Here is a 24,142-nt window from a genome sequence, read left to right as displayed (position 1 = left end):
GAGCTTCGTTCAAGGTGCTGGATACAACAAGTAAGTTGCTTTCACGTTAAAAATGTCGAAAAAGTATGCATTTAAGTATACTTTTGTACCATATTTGTGTTACGACAATTCTACAACATGATAAATTTAAAATACCAACGTATTAAGTTAAATTAACAGTCTTTTGAATCTGTAAAAAAGTTTATTCTTTCTTTACTAGTTTGGTTTTTGTATTGGTAAAACGTACGAATGGGAACCAGGATGGTATATTTTTAGGCATGTAAAGAGGAAATAATATAGAGAATTGTGTATTTGTCGAATAATATAAAAAAATCAACATCGAATACGATTTTTATTCAACCGTTTGATCGCTAACTGACCACTGCGCCTTTACTGTGTTTCTCAATCGGAGATATGCTCATTAAATTAGACTGGTCAAGGCGGTCGTTGGTTATTTTACGTGCATCACTGCTCGACAATATCGGATCGTTAACTTCAGTAGAATGCATTATATTGCTTTGTTCATTAGGCTTTGATTTCGCGTATAGGGTTCCGAGTGACCCTGACCATCTAACTTTAGTCATCGGTACAATAGCGAAGTCCAGTTCGCTGTCGACTATGCGTTTGTTCTGTGGTACGAACACTTCGTTTTCGCGCATTTGTGTTGGCATCGATGAAAGCTCAAACGATTTTGAAGAGATAGGGGATTGTTTCTGAGCGGGAATGGACCCAGAAGTCAAACCGATTCTTACTTGTGGCGCACTTGCAGACTGCACAGATCTTTTCCCGACTGGTTGGCCTTTTCTTGCAATTTCGCCTTGTTTGTGAAGATTTTTAAAATGTTGGACACTCTTTAACGTTTTACGATAATCTTTCTTAAAGTTTGACTGCATTGATAAAATGACAACATCTCGAGGTGTAGTTTTACCTGGTCTTGATTTGCTGCCATGCTCGGTCCGAACCTTCAGTTTATCTTTACCCTCGTGCGTCCCGGGCAAGGCTTGGATACCAGAAAACTTGAACTGAGGCGGTTTTGGGAAAACGGTCAAAAGATTGTTTAAGTCTTCAGATTTTATCTTTTCTTCTTTCTTATCCAGGTCATGTAACTTGCTAGTAGAAACACTTTCTTTGGGAGAAATTTCGTTTCCTTTATCTTCATTCTGAATAAGTGTATTGTCTGCTATCCCAGTAACGATCGGACTGGAAAACGAACAAAATGCCAGTGGGTTTTTAGGCGTTGGTGTACGTGTTACTTTGGGGGAATCTTGAGCCGCTGTCGCTTCTGAAGTCACGTGATGATAACGGAATGACACCGGTTGTGGCGCGTCATCTAAAAACAAAAAAAAAGTATATAGGTCTACCAACTATCATTGCTAATAACCAAATACTTCGTAGTCGTTGTAATTGTCATCAGTCATTACATAACTAAGTAATATCATATAAAGTAAAGCAATCAGTCGATTCAGAGCCTTAATTTATTGGCATCAATATAGATATGTGCTATATGTATACCGTATATAACCATCATCTTAACTTACTAGTCAGTGTTAGCGGGTTTTTCGCAGCGGCACTTTTCGGCGATTGTTGAGGAAAGGAATTGTTGGCGAGATATGGAACCGCTGATCCCTTTAGTGAGCTGTCAATCATATCACCTGCTACTTGCTTGAATTCCTTACGAATCTACAAAAGTATTGGTTTCGATGATCAATGGGTAGTAAAGCTTAGTGTACAGTATTGTCAAGAGTTACATATCCTACGCAATTGCACTGAACAAAAGCTTGTGACATTCGCTTCCAACAGAAACGTCATATTATTATTTTTCTATGCCACATATACACGTATATGGAAAGGAATTTGCACACTGGATTTCCGCCATAATACGGCCTACATACCATGTTTGACCGTGAGTATGAGTAACAAACCTGCATTCGCCTACGGAAGAGATTCGCAAGTGCTAGAACATAACTTGGCGTGTGGTCCGCGTTGTTCAATTTTGATTCCACCTGGTCGCGTACATTTGACATCGGTCTGGGCTGTGGCTTAACATCGACGGATCCAAGTCCAGTTCCCGGCGCACCGTTCTCATAAAGCCGCATAATTTCATTTTCCACCTCGGCGGTCCACTGTCGGGGCGGCCGGCGCGCTGGAATTCGCTTAGTTTCGTTTGAGTTCGAAATATAGACGAGTTTTGTTTTGGATACATTGCTAATCGGGCTCGAACATGACGCTGCAGGTTCTCGCTCATTGCGCATAAAAATCTTCGGGAATTTGGAGTTACTTTTTGACGACGAACCGCTGGAATTTGAATCTGACTCTGTATTTTCCTTTTCCCCGATCGCATTGGTGTTACTAATAGGTTTACCAATTTCACCTGTTGCAGGTGGTACCCGAACAATTTTGTTAGCAGTTGTGTTCAGTGTTATTTCAGGCTTTTTTAGATTTTCAGCAGCGACGGTTGAATCGTTAGGGGTAGGTGGGCGATTTTCACTATCTCGGAGGAACTTCCGTTTATCTACTAAAGTGGAACAAAGCATTTCTATATATTTGCTTTCCGCATTTACCATCTTAGCCATATCTGACATTATGCTGCTCGTCTCAGCCTTTTGTTGTCTTGAAGCTTGTACACCAGCCGTCGCTACAGTTCGTCGCTGATGGTTTTTACTGACGTCTAGATTCGGACAAGAAGATTGTGTCGTCAGAGGAGGGGCAGTGGGTACTCTCGCCAAACCTCTGGATTTACAAAATTGCAAGAAATCTGTAAAGTGCGAATTTGAATTTAAAAACTAAATAAAAATTCAGAAGTATGAATTTGATTTGAAAAAAAAAAGATTTTACTTTACTCTGAATAGGAAATGTGTTTTGGTTACCCGTTTCGTCATCAGTGACGTCATCACCTTCCCAGCGAGAGAACAAAGCCCATGCCTTCTTTTTCCTGGAAAAAAAAACATAGTTAAAATTGTTGGTATATTTCTTATTGTAGAACAGCAAAATCACACACTGGGTGAAAGCAGTGTGGTATATGGATGTACAATCAAGTCATAGCGTTCGCTTTGCATTACATGTATTCACCATTATGGGCAGTACCTGCTATATCATTATCAATCGTAATTAAATCTGCCCTGCCCATTGAACAATCCCTTTTGTATGGAGGTCGGGGTAATGTTTCCTCTTGTCGCAGTAGAACAAGAGAAATACTTGTCGTACAAGGATATTAAAAGGTCGACTAAGAGTTAATATGACATAGCTTTGTTGACCTTTAGGCCTTATCCCACAGAGGTCCATTCGAGTGGAAAAACAAGAAGAGATTGGCAGTTATACTACAAAGCTGAAGTACTCGTAGTAAACATAAAAGAACCCAGCTGCGTCAATGGCAAAATGGCTTTGCCCGGCTGCACAAAAAGCTAATAAATGAGAAAAACTAATTTCAAGCGTTGACATGTGTACAGCAATCATTTTTCAAAAATACCTTTTAATACGCTTTAGAAATATAATCATTTTTGTTGACGTTTACGTCGTAAAATGCAAAACTTCTGGTTGCGATTCACCTACCAAAGAAAGTATATTTATCTTACTTGTTTCGAGCAGTTTTCCCACGGTGATGACGTGCGCCGCTTTTATGACGTTTAGTACATGCGCCTCTCATGTGGTGGGTTGATGACATTATTGGATCTGGCGCCATTCTTGTATTCAAGAAAAGACTTTTTCACGACAAAGTTTCATACATGGCTAAGTTTAAACACTTTCAAAATCCCTTCAAAATCAATCTATATATACAGAATTGACTTTAATGGATCGAGTTGTATTCTGTAAGATATAGGCTATACTCTGTAAGGTATATAATGACTTTGTTAGACCAACATTAATTCGAACTTGATGTTTATTAATGTCTATACAGCCAGTTCAACTGATCTCACTTCTCAGTAAAGTATCTGTATCTATCTGAAACTTTCGTTGGCCACAAAACCGAGCTATGTTCTTGTCCCATTATAATTTCCTGGTAACAATGTTCGCCCTCTTCACTTAAACCGCTATCGACTACTTAGCGGCAGGTACTCTGGCACAGCTCAAACATGTTTTGATGACTCCCTTGACTCTTGTCCCGTTGATTACTTGACTGCAGCGCATCCCTGCGCTTTGGCTCGAACGTCGCTTGTACTATAGTAAATCCCCGTAAGAGCTCTAGCGTTTAAATCACTACACGCAGAGTGGTTCGCTTTGGTGGAGTGGCCCCGTGGAGAGTTTGTTGTGTTTGCGTTTACGATTCTAGGCACTGAAACGTGACACCGCGACGGCATAGTTCCCTTTCAAGTAATACGCAAAGACCATATATTGTCATGTATATTATGCGCTGTATACTACAACGACTAAAAATTAACAAGGATGTCGAAAATCAAGATTTCTACCTTATCGCGTGCTCATTTCCGAATTCCGTCCCTGTTATTATGGACGCACTGGTTACAATACCAGAATAGGGACATTGTATGGGCGAATGTTTGTTCATCAAAGAGCTCTAGAGAATGAACGTCATTGTCGGGTTGTTGGGCCCGTTTAGAGAGGGTAAATACTCTAAGTTGCCAGGCCCTTAAATAAAAGACCGTGCCTGCTTTGGCAAAGCGGACAACGGTATTTCGGGCGTTTGTTGTTTCAACTTTCGGACACAATACAAAACTTCTATATTCGTTTAAAACGATTGGTGTTGTTTTAAGCGCATAAGAGCAGCTGCATCACAACAGTTAAAAGTATAATTGATAATAAATATTGTCTAAAAAAACACTTTAATCGTGATGAAAGTTCTTTCAGTTTTTATCGAACAGATTATAGAAGAATTACTGTTTTTTGTTTGTGTTGACTTTTTGTGTTAGGGTTCGCCCGAACAGATAGCCTTTGAAATTTTATTGCCATGAATCACGCGACAATCTGAACACGCGAGCCCGCTACATGTCGCTAAAGAGTAATACCGTCAATGGCAGATGTATATGCCTTAAAAATCCTTTTAACAAAAAATAAATTTTCGTATTTTGGAGGATGATGAAATCGTGAGCGAGCAGTTTGAGCATTAAGAACTAGAGAGTCAGGACTTGTTTTCCTTTTCTTGAAAAACAGATGCCTCTGCAGTTACTTGCTGCAGTGAGTCAGTGGTATCGAGCTGTTTTCAACACAGCTATTAACATTTCGACAAAAGCAGCTGCCGCTACCAGCAGTTCAACCACTTCGTGAAAGATTATTTTTGCCCGGGTGTGTCGGTATAGTGCTATTCTCTTTACATCACAAACAACGCTCGATTTATGACGTTATTTGCCACTACGTCACTGTGCAAAGCGTTCGCCTGTAATGTCAATTTCCTGTCCGTTTCGTCTTGCGATAGTGTGCGTTGGCGGCCTGGTTAAAAAGCCCCAATCGCTAGTGCGAGCGGATTCTATTTAGCCTGAGGCGGTTCCGGATTCCACGCCAAAATAACAATGGCGTTGCGCCGAGAGAGCTACCTAGTTTAGCGCGAAGCTCCCGGCGACGGCCGTTGTCTCTGTTAAGAATCAGTCGCGTGTCAGGTCAGGACAGACGCTAATGACTAGAATGCAATATTAATTGAGCTTCCTTCCCTTTGTGCTACAGGAACGGGGGCAACCGGCAAGAAATAATCTTGATTAACCAGAAGACACCCGCTGCTACAACGACCGACACCCAGCAGCGGGTGTCAAAAAGATTGTCTGTGGCCCTTTTTTCCCGATTCGCTGAGTAAAGCCTCTCTCTCTCTTAGCGCTCCAGAAAACTGAAAGGCACTATATTTTATTGGCCATTTCGTTTCCCATAAGCCGACGAAGCAGTGGTAAACACTAGTGCGTTACAGTTAACTATACAGAGAGCATACAGGGTCGTTCTTTTGCTTTCGTAGAATGAAAACTTAGCCAAGACTGACACTTATGTGAGACACAGACACAGTAAGATGATCATACAGTGCAGTCGCTTTAGTTCTTTGTCGAGTTTTAGAATGAAGGCAGAGAGCTTACACTAGCAGGAGTTGTGTAAGACGTTTTTTTACAGGCTAAAGCAACTAACCAGCATTATAATGTATGTAACTCACGCTTTGAGCACTACCTGGATTTTAAACCTAGTCATTATAGGGGTTTAGCTTACGGTTGGACATATACAGTAACATAAGAAAAAAACGAACTGTATCCTTATGTCAAAACTCTAAATGTATGTGCTTAATATAATAGATGTTTTTACCAGTCTCTTGTGTGTTCAGGCCGTATAGGAGAATTTTGTCGCGATCAAAACCGATCGGTTTTGAGTTGAGAGGTCTTGTGACGTAATCAAGAAAGTATGAAGAGGTCCTGTCCCTATGAAGTCGACACTCAAGATCACATTTGTCCAGAAAAACAACCGAGGTCCCAAGGAAGGCTTGGGAAACATAGCAACTGTGCGAGTGAGGCTTATCGATATTCACACGTCTGCTCGACGACACGGCGTTGCTGCCCAGACAGCCTGTCCGAGTTAGCAGCAAAAGTTGCGGCTGCAAATGTCCCTTTTCAACTCGTAGAGGAGCGATACAACCGTGTACCAGAGCCAGTGGTTCTTAAACTGATCACGTGGTCATTCCCTAGGTGTGAGGCGGACATTCGTCGCTACAGTGCCCTCGCCTATGAGCCTAATGACCTTTGCCCACCAAAACAATGCGGAGAGATTCGACAGGGTACGACTGTCGCTAATGCACAGGGAGAAGCTCGATCTTCCCCAGCAAGAGATCTTAAACATCGTACCCTCCAGCCAGATGCTTCGGAAGGCCAGGATGTGACGTTCAGGAAAGGAGTAACACTAGCCGAAAGTGGTGCAGTTCGACAATCAGTACAAATCGGTGAGTCTTATATTGTTTCAAATAAAATGCCACCATGTTTGAAATTAATTGCGGTGCCTTTAGTAACGCAATCTATATGATCGCGGCCCCGTGAAAACCTGTGTCCTATTTCGCTGAATTATCCGGCGAACCCAACCCGCATGGCGGAGGAGATGTTTTCTCTGATAACCGTTTAGGAAATAGGAAAAGGAAATTGTAAGAAAACACCAACAACTTTGTATCAGTGGCTTGCAACATGGCGCGCATGTAGATGCTGCTGTACTGTGTACTCGGTAATACAGCTGAGGCGGTGTGTCCTGTGAATGGAAGCGTACAAGCTGTTGGTGACAGTCGATCGGCTGTTTTATTAAAATCCTTAACAAAGCAGAATACCTGCTGCTACTGTGTCTGCAGCAGACTTGCTGCTGGCATATTTATTATTTATGCGCGTGCCGGGAGCATGAGGCCGCAAATTTTACAATCTGCTGTGGAATATATGAAAAGTATTAGCCCCTGAGGGTCATAGTTGTCTTGTCCGTTGTGTCAACGCGTTCGCCGTATGTTCCACCCTTTACGCATAATCAAGTTAGAATCATCAGAAGGTAACCGCATTTTTATTGATTCTGTCGTCCTGTTACGACATAGCATTAAAACTTTTATACAACAGCCTGGTAAGGGAAGGAAGGGTATCCGTTGACGCTTCGCCACTCTTTCCCTATGGTGACAGTTTGACAGATCAGTTTCTACACTGTTCGTCATGTATAAATGCACGTATGTAAAGCACAACAGGCCATTAATCGGTTGATGTTTTTTTCCATTAAATCCATTCGACTTAAGCTGAACAATGTAGGGCGTTGAAATTTCGTGTTAAATTGCGCAACGAGAGATACCACTGTTTGTAGGGTACGCTCGAATTACCGAAGAAACACCACTTGGCAATTCTAGCCGCCCCACTCGTACATATAAAACGTTAAATTGAACGGCCTTTACAGACTACGTCACTGTAACGACGATTTAATTGGTTGATTAGCTGGGCACACAAAGCGTGGCTGCTTAACCGAATTAAGTCGATTTGGTTCGCATAGAATGGTGGTGATCAATCGTCAATTCGACCGGGTTAATTGATACCGCTGTCTGTATAGTGGTTCTTCTGTTGTTGCACAATATATACATAGCCATGCACTGTAGAGCCTGACCCATTGTTTATAAGCGTCTATCAACGCCGGCAGTTTTCCTCTCGCATTTGAAAGGCATCATATTGTATGAGGGTGGTAGGAAATTACTTATTACCCTAATTGGTATGTACTCAGTAAGCAGGGTAACTCACGGGTTACCATTGTGTGCTCTATCGATATCACCCTGCTTGAAAGATCTATCCCTGATCACATCGCTTTGTTTTACTTACTAATACGAGCCCCTGCCGCCACTTTCCCATGGCGAGACAAGGGTTCCATGTCGCCACATATACGTATACCGTTGCTTTATCGGTTTTCCCGTCGATTCAATTACTCCAAGCCTACTCAGCCGCGGTCCGGCGCTTCGGCCCGCGCCAGCTTTTATCAACGTATGCTCGTACACCGTGAGCCACTTAAGGGAAGGAGTTGTATTAAGTTACCCTCGACGGCAGAAAATCTCCGTCCGGCCGGGCCCGGGTTCGAGTACCCGGTATTTTGTGGAACGCAACCAAAGGATCCACTGAGCACAAGGCCCTTTATGATCTAACTAAGGCGACGGGATCATTTTGAGACCTCTTTCTTCGCTTCTGTGTATTGAATTAGCGTTTTGTTAAGAGCCATTATACAGCCCAGTTCTCCGTTTCGCTTCTACTCTGTGTATCAAGCGCGGTTGACGCCTGCGGTAACTTTAGAACAATAAATTGGCCGAGAAGATCAGTATTTAATGCATTCCATCACGGGATGACAGCGAGCTATAGTGCCGTGATGGCTTACCGTGGTTGCTATCTCAATTTTCGATTACAATAGGTTACAAATAGGATGCTATAATGTTAAACCATGGTGTTTTGGATACGATTGTATATTCGAGGTCTTTTATCCGTTTTGAGTACATGTTTCACTAAATGTAGACATTTCCATCTGTTGGTTCTTTATTGTTGTGATATAAACCGGTTCCAGCCACCTGAAACTGGTTTGAAACGTATGATTTACAGTTTACACCATCTGCTTTACAAATAGCGGGCATTGAACCACCGTTGACGCCAATGGATGGTCTCCATCATCCGCTGCCTTTATCGCCTTTAACAGCCACATACGGTTTCCCTGGCCCGATTATTATCATTACCTACGAAAGAGCTGATTCGTCAGCACTCGAGTGTTTCCAACAAAGCCGTCCCAGCCCTTCATTCCTGTTCGTTTTTGCTCGCATTAACGGCGCTCAATGAAGGCCGCGCAAACAGACAAATATTGGCGGAGAAGAGCGCAGTTATGCCCCGTCGATCGTGAGTCAGGTGCTCGTAATTCGGCCCAAACGGCCAGTATTCCGTTCCCGGTCGCTACGAGTCGTCAAACCAAACAGAAACCCGACTTCCTGTTCGCTTTTGGAAATATGACGCCCGCTTTTCGGTCGAAGGACGAACATAAACAGACGTTCCCCCACACGAGTGCCGTTTAATCAAAGCGATCATTTCAGACCGCCAATGTGCAGCACTCAAGCGTCAAGCGACGCCATTGCTACGAATGTAAACCTGCCTGAATGCCTCAGATCGTTGTATATAGGATCACCACGGATGAATACAGAACAATCACCAACACTACACGGCCGTTTGCATCACCCTCGAAAATGAATCACGCCGTAAATTCGAACCGGGGGATTCCGTTGCCAAAACTATGTCTTTACAGCGGGATTTAGTTCGCTAGAACTAAAATCGAAACTATACTAAATCCACTTTTCAACACAACAGTAATTCTTACAACAGTTCAACAAATAGGGGATCGCGCTTATTACTTTAGGCTTCAATTATATAAGATCAGAGGGTTGGAAAGTCACAACAAATATCAACAAGCCAGTGTGATGGATTTGTAGTTTATCCGGAGCGGTAACAAATGGTGTACATAGTTTGTGAAACTATGTATAACATGCCCACGAAGCCATTAGTCAATTCGTCATTGTTTTATGTGCATGTTGCCCATCGAGTGTTCAGGAAACTCATTTACATTCTTATTTAAAAACCCTTGTGAACCTCTATGCCCACCCCGTGTTGTTGAAATAGGTACATTTCCGTACTTCATATTTTACATGCGGCTTAGAAAACTTTAAATCAATCTCTCAGTTTACGTACGACCGAGATAGACATTGAATCATGAGTGGTTTGGGGTAAGATACGACATATTTTCTTGACCCATTTTTTAGTAAACAAAGAACATTTAAAGAATAATATGAACGTAGTTTAACGACCGTAAACGAGCGACGTTAATTGTGTAAAAGGCACAACTATATTACATTTAAATTGTATTCAAAATATATTGTGTTTACGGTATCCATCTTACCCAACAGTGCCATATACTATATCTCCAGTTAGTGTTTGAGCGAAGGCAAAAGTTCACTTGCTGAGAGATTAGTTCTGGGCGACGCACGCTCGGGTACGGTAGGTATGCGAAAGTGGAACCATTCGCTAAAGAAACTCCGTGTTGCCGTTTACATTCCATCTTATGGCTACCGTGTCGGTTCTTCACAGCCTATAAGCGATTGCGCAACACTGCTACCATTCCACGCGTAAGAATTACCCATTACTGACACAACATAATGACTAGGGACAACGGACAGTATTAACACAAGAATCGTTCCGTTTCATTTCCGTTTACGCTCCGTTGCCCGACAATGCTAAACTTGGGGCGGCGGGAGGGAGCTTTTCAGATTAGGGCAGCCAAGAATTCCTGGCCAGTACAATCTGGCCTCGGCGGAAATAATTGATTATTCAGAGTCATTACTGAAAATTCGAATGGATCTATTGGCGCTTTTTCAACCAATTAAATTTTTCGAACGATTTCGCTCTCTTTGACTTTTAGTTTTGAACGCTATACGTGACTCACTTAAACTGTACGGTTCTTAACCCACATTAGACATTAGGTCAAGCAGTGTTCACTCAAAACAATCATACCAGACTGTTTAGGGTTATAACCGTGTCAGTGGGTGACGTGTGTCGTCTTCCCTTACCCCTAATGCGCCCACGCATACCAAAACAACAGCCCCCTTATCGTTCAAGGCCTCACTCATGTTACATGAGTTTTGTAATTGCTATCTTTTGCTTTCACTTCCCGATACGGTACAAAGACGAGCTCATCTTGTTTGAATGCAATATATCCAAACAAAGCTCTGTGGCGCCTCAGCTTTTGGCTCAAGGATCTATCGTCCCTCAATTTCGTTTTAACTGAATTACGCCACAGTGTACATTAGATGTCATTCAATTTTCAAGTCTCGACAACCGTTTAAAATCTCGTATCTTATCAATACAGGTTTTCATTTGAGCGGAGTGGTGCATGACAAAGTCGGAGACACTACGCCATACCATTACCCGTTCTCCAGGTTGGTATATTACCTTTAAAAACTCTATCATTAAAAAACAGCATTTTATCTTATGTAGTCATTCTTGAACATGAAACTCTATGTTTAAATGGACCATAAAACATTTAAAATAAATTACTGCACGACCTTAAAACCGTAAATTGATGTATTTCAGTCCAAAGACTTCGACGCCATGCAAATTTAACGTAGCTGTTACTTTCGACCGTTGTAAAGTGACGTCATCCACATGTAACTGCCAACACGGGGACGGAATCTTTTTCTGTCGTCACGTGGTAGCTCTCCTTATATTCAGAATGCGAAATTCACGAAAGGTAAAACAGAGGACTGTTCTGTATGCTACAAAAATGCTGTAAATAGCTTTAAATTATTAGAAATTGCGTTTTTTATGCCGGTAAGGTCCTGCAGTAACACGCTACACAGGACCTGGTATTATGGGCACAGTTGGCCGTTCACCCTTTTCTATTTTACGTGTGTAAGGATTTAACGCTGCGTTTCCAACAGGTTAAACTGCGGGCGCCGATATCTGACACACTTCAGAAATTGAGTCGTGACCAGCTGCAAAAGCTTACGCAATACCTTCTGTCCCGTCATGCCAATGTCCTGCCTACTGCCCAGGAGATCGCTGATTGTTTTTCTGATGTTAATTCTTCGATCAACGCTGTTCATGGGGCGCCCGACCCAACAGCAGGAGCAGGTGACGCATTCATTGTATTGTTACGTAACACCGACGTCACAGTCCGCTGTGGCCTCGCAGCTGGATATTCTCAATTCTGACGTCGATAATAAAAATTCAATTTTTAAACCACATGCAGCGATAATGACGTAATGTGTTTAAACGGCAATAAATTTCAGGTTTTCAAGACGAAGATCGATGGAATTTGGACGACAGCCACGTCACTAATCACGTGAGGCAGCTAATACTGGAGTCCACCAAGCAAGCCTCTGCAAATCAGCTTTTCAATATGATAGGCAAGGTATGGACGAAGGCTGTGAGATTTTTTGGGCTATTTAAACATGCCAAGCGTATTAGTCACGAACGATTAAGCGTTGTCCGCCTCGGCAAGAGACACGGCACGATTACTTGTGTAGCGTTCATGCTGTTTCCCCGGAGCGACTGTTTTATCTTTCGTGACCATAGGGCGCGCCTTGCAACCCAGATATGCGGCTTGCTTATGTTGCTATTGCCCCGTGAAGCCGACTAAGGGATGAATCACTTTCGATTGTTTTTTACATTGACTTGGTTTCCTTGCTTGGGGTACATAGCAGTCGTCATACGATGCTGTGTGGTTTTGTTTTCGTTCTTGCCCGGAATTTCCTTTGCGGGGCCAGCGTTTTTGTTCGAGTAAAGTAAACAACTACCCATTGAGTTATAACTACAAGTGTTTGCTCTGTGAATATTGCTTCATCCGCCATGTTTATCTCAACGTTGTATCGTGTTTGCAATTGCCCTACCACGATCGTTACGCGTTTACGCTTGAAACGGCTAAAAGTACACCGGGAACTCGCTGAAACAGCAATGCCCTGAGATAAGTAAGGCGTTCCACTCTTATGTACCAAAGCCACTCCACCGTCGGTATAGATATAGACTTTTTCTGATCAAGACAAACACTTCACAGATTCGTGAAATGATGAAGGTACGAGACTGCAACGGTGCGCGACTCTTAACCCTTCTAACAGAAGAATTACTCCGACAAGTTCCCAACTCAAACTCTGTACAACACAACGACGTGTGTGCCAAACTTTGGGACCAAATAGGTAAACTTAATTTTGTAGGAACATAGTAGCAATATAGGTTAAAAAATTGTAGTCGCAACAAGTTAATACACCTATTTTTCTGTATTTCATCTGGAATTACCGTTTTCTTAAGGGCTCCTATGGATATGCATTGTCCTAAACCCCAGAAAAGACAGCGAAAGTAAGTCTAAAGTATTAGAGCTCCTCACATCTTGGAACGAGGACCCGCACTGCCCTCCAGAAGACTCGTTTACCGATGCAGTCAGCGGGAACAACCCTAGAGGTAGATACGATCATGGTCAACCTAAACTGATATGGTTTTATTATTTTGGATAAATGAATGAATGAATGTAACTTATTTACCCTTCAGTGACGGGGTATTGCTGCGGCATCCACATTAATAGCGAAGTGGAGCCTCGAAACTGTAAAAACTCTGAAAAAAAAATTAGTTACACTTGTTTACTGATCCATATTTTAGTTCCAAAAAACGACCGGTAACTTTTTTTCATCAGATCGATCTGTGTTATCACGAGCCATGGATGCTTGCTCTCTAAGATGGGATGACCCTCATTTAAAACTCATCCTCCGAAGAGAAAGAAAGAAACGTGGAAGAGCAGAAGGAGAGGAGAGAAAAGGAGCTGGGGAAAGATTCCAGGGCGGATTCGCAAACTTTAGCTCGGATGGAAAACCACTGTGGCATGGTTGGATTATATTTCGAATTCTTATACGACCTGTATACCTTATACAGTAAATAGTTAGACGCCACGCCTATGCTATGTATTTCTATATTGATTTTACTCCTAATGTTAAACGGTTTCCCAGTAGATTGATTTCTAAATAATGTGGGGTGAGATGGTATACCGTTAACACATAATACCCCATATTTCCAAACCGAGTTTTTTTAAATTAAAAACTTTCTATTACAGGCTATGGTTAATTTTTTTTAATGTTCGTTTAAGTTATAACCTGTTTTTTTCTTTAGAAAACACCCCTATTGCTTGTGCAAGAGTTGAAGCTTTACGTTCGCATGGATATGCTAATGAAAGTGTGCGGTTGGCACGAGCTGTGGCTCGAACCATCCGGGAAAATGCTATCAGTGGTTTCAAACTGTACCAGAGCAGCTCGCATAGTCAACTTGGTGAGTGCCCAAGCAAGCAAATTTCTATTTTTCTAAATAAATTGTACAGTAGGGTGGGAGGAGACGGGACACCTTTAGCACATACTATTTAAGCATCTTGATCGTGTTTTAAACAATTAACAAGGGTCTATGGGAGTCGTAGAGATGATTTTATAATTATTTTAATGTTGTTTTTTTTTGGAAAATGGGATAAGAAAATAAAATGAAACGGTATCCCATCTTTTCCCAAACCTATACACCCTACTTGCCTAATATATTAATTGAATGAAAACAGTTGTATTAAACACTCGACCCAAATAGCTTTCATCACCGTAATAAAACTACTTGAGAACACACGTATAAAAACTAATTGGTTTTCGCACACACCCCTGTTCTTTCAAAATTCTTGTCCCACGGCGTCTGTTTGCTTCGAAAACTCTTTTGAAGTGTATCAACAAACCATTTTATTTTTAGACACATTACCGGTGAAGAAAAACAACGGGTACGGTCTGGTTGGACATCCGCTAAACCCAATACATATCTTGTTTGATACCTTGATGGTAGCTGCAATAAATAAAGGTAAAAAATATTTAACATATCATACCCTTTTCAAAACTGATAGAGGAGATCATATTATTGAAACTACTAAGAGGCGAAATCAACAACAAATGATATTTATTACAAAACTCCAAAGTGTTTAAAACAACTAAATCTAGTATACAATGGAATAATTTTTTAACAATTCTTGATCTAATTTCGTAGATTTCGCTTGTACATTTCTACTATATAAGTTTATAAATTAAAGATTTTCTGTTAAGTATGTAGGCAGTTTTAAAGAACATTGTGTCAGGTTATCTCTTTAGCTTGATTTTATTTATCAGACGAGGAAACGCAGAAGTTGCTTCGTAAAGAAGCGTTCGAGGTTTGCTTGCTCGGTGTGGGCGAGCAGAGGTGTATGCCTTCGAACGCACGAGCCCAGGTATGTTCACAATACACAAAGCTGGTGTTATGTGTCCGGATACGTCAAGTACTTATTCATCGTTTTAACTCATAGGAGAAAGTGCTTTCATGCGAGAAGATGTTGATTGAGCAGTTGGAGAGACTCACATTGGACGATGAATTAGTTCAAGTTCTACGTGAAGTTACAACACTGTTAATGGAAGGTACATACATCGTAGCATATTTTATCCATATATTGTAGCGTGGGAAAAGACGCGGCACGGGACATAGTAAGCAAAAAAATATTTACTTAACTATTTACCATAGGCCCGCGACTATAAAAAGAACGTTATTAAAAACGATTATGAAATTATCATATCATACCTTTTTTTTGTAGCTTGCTTTCGATTTCAAAATCGTTTACCTTGTTTATTTGACCAGGTGGACCAGGAAGTGGTCTCGGAAAACGCGTACACAGAGAATCGGTGCCAATCCATTCGTTTGCTAACTACCTCTTCAAAGCATTGCTACCTTACGACAGAAAGCTTGTGTTTCGGTAGGTACATTAAGCAGTGATTTGAAACTGGTGGTACTGAAGAAAAACATGGCCTACTCAATACATATTTTTTGGCCATAAAGCAATTCATAAATGTTAAATGTCACAACGTTTTGCCTATTTCAACGCATTCGTTTGAGCAAACGAGGAATGTTCTTTATACGTTCTTATGTGTGCGTGTTATAGACCAAATGCGTTTAGTAAATGTACGCATCTGTCTTTGCAGAATGGGACTACAAGCTATGCGTATGACTGTACTTGATGACGTATACAATCCAAGCGCGTTAGAAACAACTGACGATAATCAACAAGTTGCTGAAGATCAACCTGCAGACAATGTAACAAACCAGATACAGGCTCCACAGCTTGAAGAACCACAAGACGTATCACACGAGCAACCACCACTAGTTTTACCGTTCACATACCCAGCGACATGGTCGGTAATCGGGGACCTTGAGGCGAGGCAGTACCAGCTCGCATCCACTTTACTGCAAACGGCAAAAGGTATTTTTAAATTTTAATCAGCGAAGTGTGAATTGAAGCGTTTTTTTGAGATAAATGAACATCTGCGTTGTCGTTGGCTCGCCGGTTTGATTTTACTCGAAGGAAATTATAGCTTTCCCAAAAGAGCTCCCATATTAGACAAATAAAACGTACATATATAGTAGGTTGGGGGAAGATGGGACACCTTTAGCACGTATTATCCAGATATCCTGATCGTGTTTTAAACAATTAACAACGGTCTATAAAAGTCATGAGGACATAGTTTCATAATTCGTTGAATGTCCCATCTTCCCCCATCCTACTGTACATAAGTTTATTGCTCAACCAGAATCATACCGTAAAACTAAATTTAAAATTTACCAACAGGCGAGGTCATGCTGCTTCGATTGGTCGTGGAAAGTGTGCAGCGTCACATGCGGAACGGCTCTCATGTATTTCAACTATCACACGATGCTTTCAAATGCGCCACCAACCAATCCGGCGCAGCACCTTCCGACATAACTATGCTTAACGTAGCCATGCAGCTAGCAATGCAGGTAAGTTGTACAGAAAATGTTCTTACATGTTTATAAGCACTTGAAACTCAAGCGCGTTTCACAACCACTACTTCTCTTAGCGGCATCAGCCATCCAGAAAATTAGAAGTTTGTTGTTTCTGCTGTATAGATAGCTGAATTCCTACTGCGGTAGCGTTGATAGGTCTACGCAGGTTTGGCGAGCAGTTATTGCGCCATTCGCTGCGATTAAATAAAAAAACCATCACCACTTCGTTAAACAACTAGTTTAACGACTGGAATTTTGCTGCGAATTCCCTTTTCTTCGCTATTTTAATTAATCTGATGTTCATTACCGTATTCAAAATAATAATGATTAAAAAAATATGTGATGTTTTGCTAACGGTATATGGTATGCAGGTTCTTCGTATGACCATGCAAGGGGGTACATGGCGACGAACGGAAATGGTGGGGTGGCTGGTAACTTGCGCGACCGAGATCGGGTTATGCGCATTGGTGTCCATCATCAAGGTATTTAATACACGAATTCTAAACCTGTACTGTATATAGTTGTTTATTGCACCAATATAAAGCGAATGAAGTGCATTAACAAGTCACTTAAATCGTAACAACATGTTTTTGTCCGATATTTTATTTAAACTGCTAAATTTAACCTTTGTTTTCTAATATTTACGGTTAACCTTCTTCTAGACTTGGTATACCTTGTTTACTCCTGTGGAAGCTAGCACGATGGTAGCTGGATGTGTTATCTCTCCAAATACAGCAGTGAGATTGAACCTAGACCCTCGACAAAGAGAACAATTGTACCACAGTGTATGTCAAATGGCGATGCAGTGCGCCGTTAAAGGTAAGGATATGCGACAATTAATTTCTTCCTTGAAAAACATCAAGTAGATTTTCTAAACACTTTTTTTGTCACCCGTTAATTTCTCATAAATGGAAAAATACAATTAGTGTATCTAAGTTCAGGACCATAAAAGTTAATGATTTGTGACTCGCAATTTCTTTATGGCTGTTTTGGTAGTGGGCTAACCCAGACCTAAGTCCCATATGACGTGTCACACATACAATAGAAACTCAACATCTAAAAACACCCATCATCATTTTAAAATAGTTTTTCCTTTTTTTCTTTTTTAAAATCGTATTTTTTTCGCAAATCAATTTTCTTATCAAACCTTTTATATTTCGACAACTAGTTGTTCTATAATTTTTCTTATGATAGCCAAAGATTACACTTTACATACGTAAACTAACAAAATTCACTATACAGACCCCCAATCATGCGCCTTGCGTTCCCTCAGTTTATGCGAGACATACACGTCAGCGTTTGATGCTGTGTACCACGTCATAGTCGATTCGTCCAACAAACGAAGAATAGATTCTGCTCAACTGTTTACTATTGCCCGGTAAGAACACCATTCTATATAAGGGAAATGGCGTAATGGGACATCCTGGCCCAAGTCCTAGGACCAATGGCACGTCAAGGGTCTTCACCAACATAAAATAGAATATCACCATTAGAACACAAAGTAAAAAGCTATGGTGAATATATTTTAAGCTAAAACTTGGAGCAGTCTTAGCTCATATATAATAGGCCGTTAATTACTTTCCAAAAACGCTTTTCATTTGGGTTTAGCAGCCATGCTTTTATTTAACACTTTTACTCAAATATAGTTTTACCCGCATACGTGTTTTTAAACGACTGTCGTTTTTCTGCTGTCTCCCTTCTTTTAGCTGTTTTAATTAGTCTGGTCATCGTTACTATATTCGAAAAGAAAAAGAAAAAAAATATTGTGTTTACTTTATTTTGTACTTTGTAGCTACCTCGACCAACGTGGCTTCAACTCACAAGCGTTCACTGTTGCACATGCTGCCACACGAAGGTTACGAGTTCCATTCAATCATGATGCTCATCCGTCCGCGAATGACCTTCTATGGACAACACAACTTGCTCAATCATTAGGTGAGAACATGACTTGATTTTCTCATACTTAAAGACCTATGGGTGAAAACTAACAGCACAACGCCAAGAGGTCTAAAAAAGTAGGCCAGATTTGGCCCATTATACTAAAGGCCCCGACAATACTTTAAAATCCGTTTTATAGCGTAAGAATCGCCGTTCATTCTCTATTTTTCACTTATAATAGTGTAGTTTTATAATAGTTTTCACGCTTAATATATATTCTAATCAAGAATTTAACTTTTCAACGTCATGTGTATATGGATTTATAATGCAATATATTTGTACCAATCTCACCAAGAACACAAACACAGACGGGTGGTTTACTTGAGCACTATACCAATTAAATAGCCCTGTTCAATGAATGAATTATAACACTTATTACGTTCTAAATAGAATTATATTTTAACGAGAAACATTGTTTCTTTTTGTAGGGATGACTGAATTGGAAGATCTTATTCTAGTCATAGTTAACAAAGTACGATGTGCGTCTGTTTTATCCGATGTCTTACGAACCTGCACCTCTAGCATCAGTGGTCGTATGCCAAATGGTAAGGGATATAGATGTTAAAGTGTATTGTATGAATTAACCCATTACAACATATTTTATCAATAAGTTTTAAATGCAGTCAAAATTTAATATTTTTAAAGCAAAATACACCTTTTTCTATTATAGTTTGTTCCGTTTTTTTCTTGCACTAAAAATGACATACAAGTCTCTATTTTTGTCCGTTAATTGCATGTCTGCTAAGTACTAAATTGGTCAAAATTGTATAAAGTCTGTTAATTTTTTGTTAAAAAGTCGTATACTCTGTTACACCAGGCAACTACGGCAATAGAGGACTTCGTGCTGACAGAGGACCTCTTCGTCCTCTTCTAGAAGCAGCAATCGCTGCTTATGTGAAGACAATACATAACAAACTGAGCCATATTAGCCCACGACATTACACAGAGTTTATAGACTTCTTAAATAAGGTATAACGTAGTTTAATTGTTGCTATCATTTAAAATGTAGGCTGCATTGCATGGTAGAGTGGGATTAGATGTGACATGTTTTCGTTTGATTTTCCTGTCCTATTTGGTAGCAAACAAGGAAATGTACAGAATGATATAACCAAAGCTGCGCTACTCTAAAACGCGTTGTTAATTGTTAAAAATACGATCAGGAAATATGGGATTTAGGTGCTAATGCTATCCCATCATCTTATCAAGTTTTAGTAGGATGAGGTTCATAGTTTTGTGTTACAATAAAAAGGCAATAATTTCTAATTTTCGTCACTGAACTCCAGGCTCGTGAGACCTTCCTACTAGCTCCTGACGGCCATTCTCAGTTCGGTTGTCTGTTGGCCAACTTAAAGACGATCTACAAAGGAAAGAAAAAGTTGCTGAACCTCGTAGCTTTGCGTTTCGGATAAACTCGTTTCTTCAACGTTATTTTCAAGTTCCATCCAATTTCTTCACATTTGATATCTTCAAAAACACCAACTCTTCTGCTGCTCAGTTTACAACATGTGCAATGAAGTTCTTCTCCGGCCGACACGAAAAAAGCCAGAAACAATATCATATATTATACCGTGCGACCCGTTATGTATTCCTGACTGCAATTCCTTCAAGATTTCACTACGTTTGTAACCATGTATATCAGTTGTACTAAGACTCCACTGCTTTGCCTATACCCTCTTCAATAACCGCCTGTGCTCTTCCGAACGACCTCATTGTAGAAATTGCTGTATAATTTATATTCCAGCTAATTTTCTCTGCATTACCGAACCGGCCTTTTATGCGGCCCTGTATACGCAATGTAGTGTTACGGTACTATATACTATATTGTCGCCAATGCTAACGGAACACTGTGTGCTGCTATATCCCGACGTGAATATTCATGACAAGCGTTCCAGTATTACGCACAAACCGAAGTCTTGGAAGCATTGCTGCCATATAGCACGCTGGAATAATCAAGTTACCACGCGTATGCCGAAACACCTCTTCGCTTCAATTTTTCTTTTTGCTTTGCGGCCTTTTTGTATTTCATACCGCCGTTCATACGTGGCGGTTACTGTTTGTAGCTTTAAAACGAAAAAGAAATCTAACAGAAATTACGTGTCTTTTACTAAGCAGAACGAAACACAATTTGCAATCAGCGGAAACTACTTGTTCTCGCGTATAGGTGCCAAAGGCTCACTCGCCCCTGTCGTTGGGACTTGAGCTTTCGTTTTTTTGGCACAAACTTCTTCTCCACGGGTTCTTGTGTAGTACTTTCAGACACCTTTGTTTGTCTAAAAGCGGTGGCAGATAGACTCTTTGCAGAAGCTCTCCTGGTATCAAAACAAGTCGTGTCAACCAAGTGCATAATATAGTTATAGGCTTTCCAACAACGAGATAATACAGTAATTTGTAGTAAAGGATTTGGCAAGCCATATAAAGCAGACAAACCTTTTATATTCCCTGCTACTGAGGCAGATATTCTGCAGCTCTGTCTTACTACATTTACATGTGAACAACATCTTCATTAAATTTCCAAACTTTGCCATCGTCGAGCGCCGGCAAAGAATATAAACCTACAAAAGATGTTAAAAATACTACCACGGTGTTATTTGCATTTGAAGACCTTACCCAAGGATCAAGTACAGGGTTTATGGCGGCCATGCGCACGGCAAACAGATCCCATAGAATTGTGGTGGAATTATCTGCTTCTGGACTGTATATCGTTGACAATTGGTTGATGAGAATACGCAACTAGAATATATATTAAAACATGTGAAATCTATCATAGTTAATTTATAAAGCCAAAATGTTTTGAGGCATGTTAAAATACTGGGTATCTCTGAACGACACAAGCTGCATAAATGGGGAAATAAAGACAAAATATCGTGTAAGTTAAAGCCACTCGTTTCTGCTTCTTACCAGTAGAGGAAGATAGCAAATAATAAACACGCAAGTCATTACACCAAGAAGGACCATCATCTGTGTCTCATCGTAAGCGATCTTCTTAAGGCGAGTTTTGCTCATCACTTGCATTGTGCTGTTTCTGATTCTCATCTTTCTGTGCAAAAGAATTGGGCCAGTTTTTTGGTGAAGCATTGGATACGCTAATTTCAGAACATGAAATTCCCCGCCATTCAACCTACTTTCTTTTTATGATGACTCGCACAACGACGTACAGGTTGGAGACAACTGTCCCGACCATCATAAGTGTTCCCAGTACAGCAACTAATAAATTAAACGCCTGTGGAGTTAAAAAATTAACAAAAATACATAGAAGATTTGCGGTTATTCTTTACAATATAAATACCTGGTGTGTAGGTATGTGGGACTTCCAATCTATAAAGCACCACGTTCCTGGGTATTGCTGCTGTATTTGACCAAAACCGACCAACGGCATAGCCGATAACAACAAGAAAAACGCATTAATGCCAATAATCATGGATCTTGTTCTGAAAGGAGTGACTTTTGTCTGGAAAGTTTAATATTAATCGTGGGTAAAGAAAGTGATGTCCCGTTATCAAATCAAGTTTCATCGCTTTTTTTTAGTTAATGTCAGTAAAAAAACACCCAGTAAAAGTAAAGTACAGACAGAGCACATAAAACAAAACAATGTTAAGGTATAGGCCATAGTTCTTAAACAATATCTTCCTTACGTGATAGAAAAACGCAAATCGAATTGCGATGAACCGTTCAAAAGACATGGCAAAGACCACAGCCATTGATGCGGTGCCAAAGAAGATCATAGCGAAACCAGAATATTCACATAAAGGTTTTCCACCCATGTCCATTACCTGTGAAGAGTAAACAGTTTTGGTTTTTTTTCCAAATGAACATGAATATACAAGTCGGATATTAATCCACTTTCTTACGCAAACTGGTAATATAATCGTATGCGAGCGTATAAAACCCCCCTGTGGTGTCTTTATTTATAATATTTCTATTAATTTTACTTTTATGAAATCTTGAATTTTAGGTGCCATTTTTCTTGTTTGCTTTCTCTACTTAGTTAGGTTATCTTCAGTAATCCAGCTACAGTCTCTTCATTGTTAGATTGTTTTATATTATTAAAGTCGTGCTTTTAACTACTAGTTCTAATTTTAAAATATTTTTTGTTTAAAAAGGTACTACGATTTCATAATTTTTAATCGAAGAACACAGGACTTTTATACAACAGAGAAGGGTTCTTCGTAGTCATCTCGTCGCGTATTCCTACCAAGCTGGCTACGCAGAAGGCCAAGCCAGGCAAAGGTATTGTAACGATAAGGATATCATTGGTATAGTTTTTCATTTTTTAACAGTAAGTGTATTTTATTCTTCGGTCTGTAGTTTTGTATTCAACGTTTTTTTGTATACAACGTTAACCAGAAAATTTACTCACGAATTGGTTACTTTACTCACACATTGGTTATTGTTGTAAGCGAGAAAGGTGACTGGAGAAGTGACCAACGTGCTGATCAGGTCGAGCATCGCCAACGACATTACTAGTGTATAGAATACCGACTGAAAATGCAAGTAAAAAGTTACACTTACATTTTTTACTCTGTTTCCTACTTTGCGTCTTGTCTTTCGTGTTAAATAAATAATGCATCGGCGGAAAAATCTTAAGTTAAAAGATGTTTTCGTATCAAATTTTTAAAATCGAAGTGTTTAAAAATTAATCAAGCGCAAACCTTTTTGTCGGAACGTTTTTGGTTTCTCCAAATTACAAAGATGGCGATAGTATTTCCAACCGTGCTGGCAGTAAACGTTATAACAGGAATCGTCATTCTGGAACCTACACGCTGCCCTGGCACTCTTGGTTTTAATACACATTCCGGTGACTGATGTTCAGATACGTTTTGATGACTTGAATTAGACTTCAGTTCAATTGTCGCGGCTATGACAGTGCTATTTTCTTTCGATTCAGCATTTAAAACAGTAACATAACATAATAAAGCAGCAATTACAAGAAAATACTTCATTTTGATCATGAATCTGCAGATGTGTTACACAGTTATATATTGCTCACATTTGAAAGTCATTGAATCATATAGCATGGTATCTTGATACAACGTATGTAAAAAACGAACCGAGACATGAAAGGACTTTTTCTTTTGAATAACTAATCATGTCATCTGGAAAGAAACAGAACAACGTAGAAGGAAAGTCGATATCTTTATTAAATTACCGAAATCTTATAAGGCGAAGGCGTGAAGCAAAAACAATGACACGCATTTTAAATCTTTTTCGCGTGCTCTTCAGAGACATTCTGTCTGTAAATCTTGACAAAGACAAACACAAATCGACTGCAGAGCCCTTGCCCCCCAGCAGAAACACAGCACGTCCAAGTTATCCTTCTTTCGTACGCCAACTCGGCGCGCTGATTAAAATTCGATACCCGCACCTTTTCAATCCAGCAATTGGATACCGCTGGTTATGATTAAAAACAGAAAGCAGAGTCCTTCTTTCACCAACGTTGTGGTTACATTAAGGGCAGAATTTCT

The 24,142-nt window shown here is 40.2% G+C and overlaps 3 protein-coding genes across 3 annotated transcripts; 1 reads left to right on the top strand and 2 right to left on the bottom strand.

Annotated features, from left to right (window-relative positions):
* Positions 1 to 231: 231 nt before the first annotated feature.
* Positions 232 to 4,272, bottom strand: LOC100186143. Its single transcript, XM_002131961.4, has 6 exons — positions 3,552 to 4,272; positions 2,847 to 2,911; positions 1,902 to 2,734; positions 1,518 to 1,659; positions 908 to 1,309; positions 232 to 796 (listed from the first exon to the last, which is right to left on the bottom strand). The coding sequence occupies exons 1-6, from the start codon at positions 3,656 to 3,658 to the stop codon at positions 351 to 353; spliced, it is 1,995 nt and encodes a 664-aa protein (XP_002131997.1). The 5' UTR covers positions 3,659 to 4,272; the 3' UTR covers positions 232 to 350.
* Positions 4,273 to 6,188: 1,916 nt separating this feature from the next.
* Positions 6,189 to 20,771, top strand: LOC100186916 (zinc finger SWIM domain-containing protein 4-like). Its single transcript, XM_002126275.5, has 22 exons — positions 6,189 to 6,832; positions 11,281 to 11,350; positions 11,505 to 11,661; positions 11,852 to 12,044; positions 12,203 to 12,324; positions 12,967 to 13,105; positions 13,218 to 13,367; positions 13,597 to 13,785; positions 14,067 to 14,222; positions 14,676 to 14,780; positions 15,083 to 15,180; positions 15,256 to 15,364; positions 15,582 to 15,696; positions 15,923 to 16,200; positions 16,567 to 16,736; positions 17,114 to 17,224; positions 17,405 to 17,561; positions 17,985 to 18,120; positions 18,535 to 18,677; positions 19,109 to 19,225; positions 19,498 to 19,649; positions 19,964 to 20,771. The coding sequence occupies exons 1-22, from the start codon at positions 6,301 to 6,303 to the stop codon at positions 20,087 to 20,089; spliced, it is 3,525 nt and encodes a 1,174-aa protein (XP_002126311.1). The 5' UTR covers positions 6,189 to 6,300; the 3' UTR covers positions 20,090 to 20,771.
* On the bottom strand, positions 20,762 to 23,652 carry LOC101243455 (prostaglandin E2 receptor EP4 subtype-like). Its single transcript, XM_018813096.2, has 9 exons — positions 23,330 to 23,652; positions 23,058 to 23,159; positions 22,313 to 22,450; positions 21,967 to 22,128; positions 21,803 to 21,900; positions 21,579 to 21,717; positions 21,288 to 21,410; positions 21,108 to 21,232; positions 20,762 to 20,989 (listed from the first exon to the last, which is right to left on the bottom strand). Exons 1-9 carry the CDS (start codon positions 23,627 to 23,629, stop codon positions 20,812 to 20,814), a joined length of 1,365 nt encoding a protein of 454 aa, XP_018668641.1. The 5' UTR covers positions 23,630 to 23,652; the 3' UTR covers positions 20,762 to 20,811.
* Between the last annotated feature and the right edge of the window lie 490 nt (positions 23,653 to 24,142).

Source organism: Ciona intestinalis, chromosome 8 (assembly GCF_000224145.3).
Source record: "Ciona intestinalis chromosome 8, KH, whole genome shotgun sequence".
Lineage (NCBI taxonomy): Eukaryota > Metazoa > Chordata > Ascidiacea > Phlebobranchia > Cionidae > Ciona > Ciona intestinalis.
The sequence above is the reverse complement of the archived record's forward strand: the minus strand, read 5'-3'. Positions and strand labels throughout refer to the sequence as shown.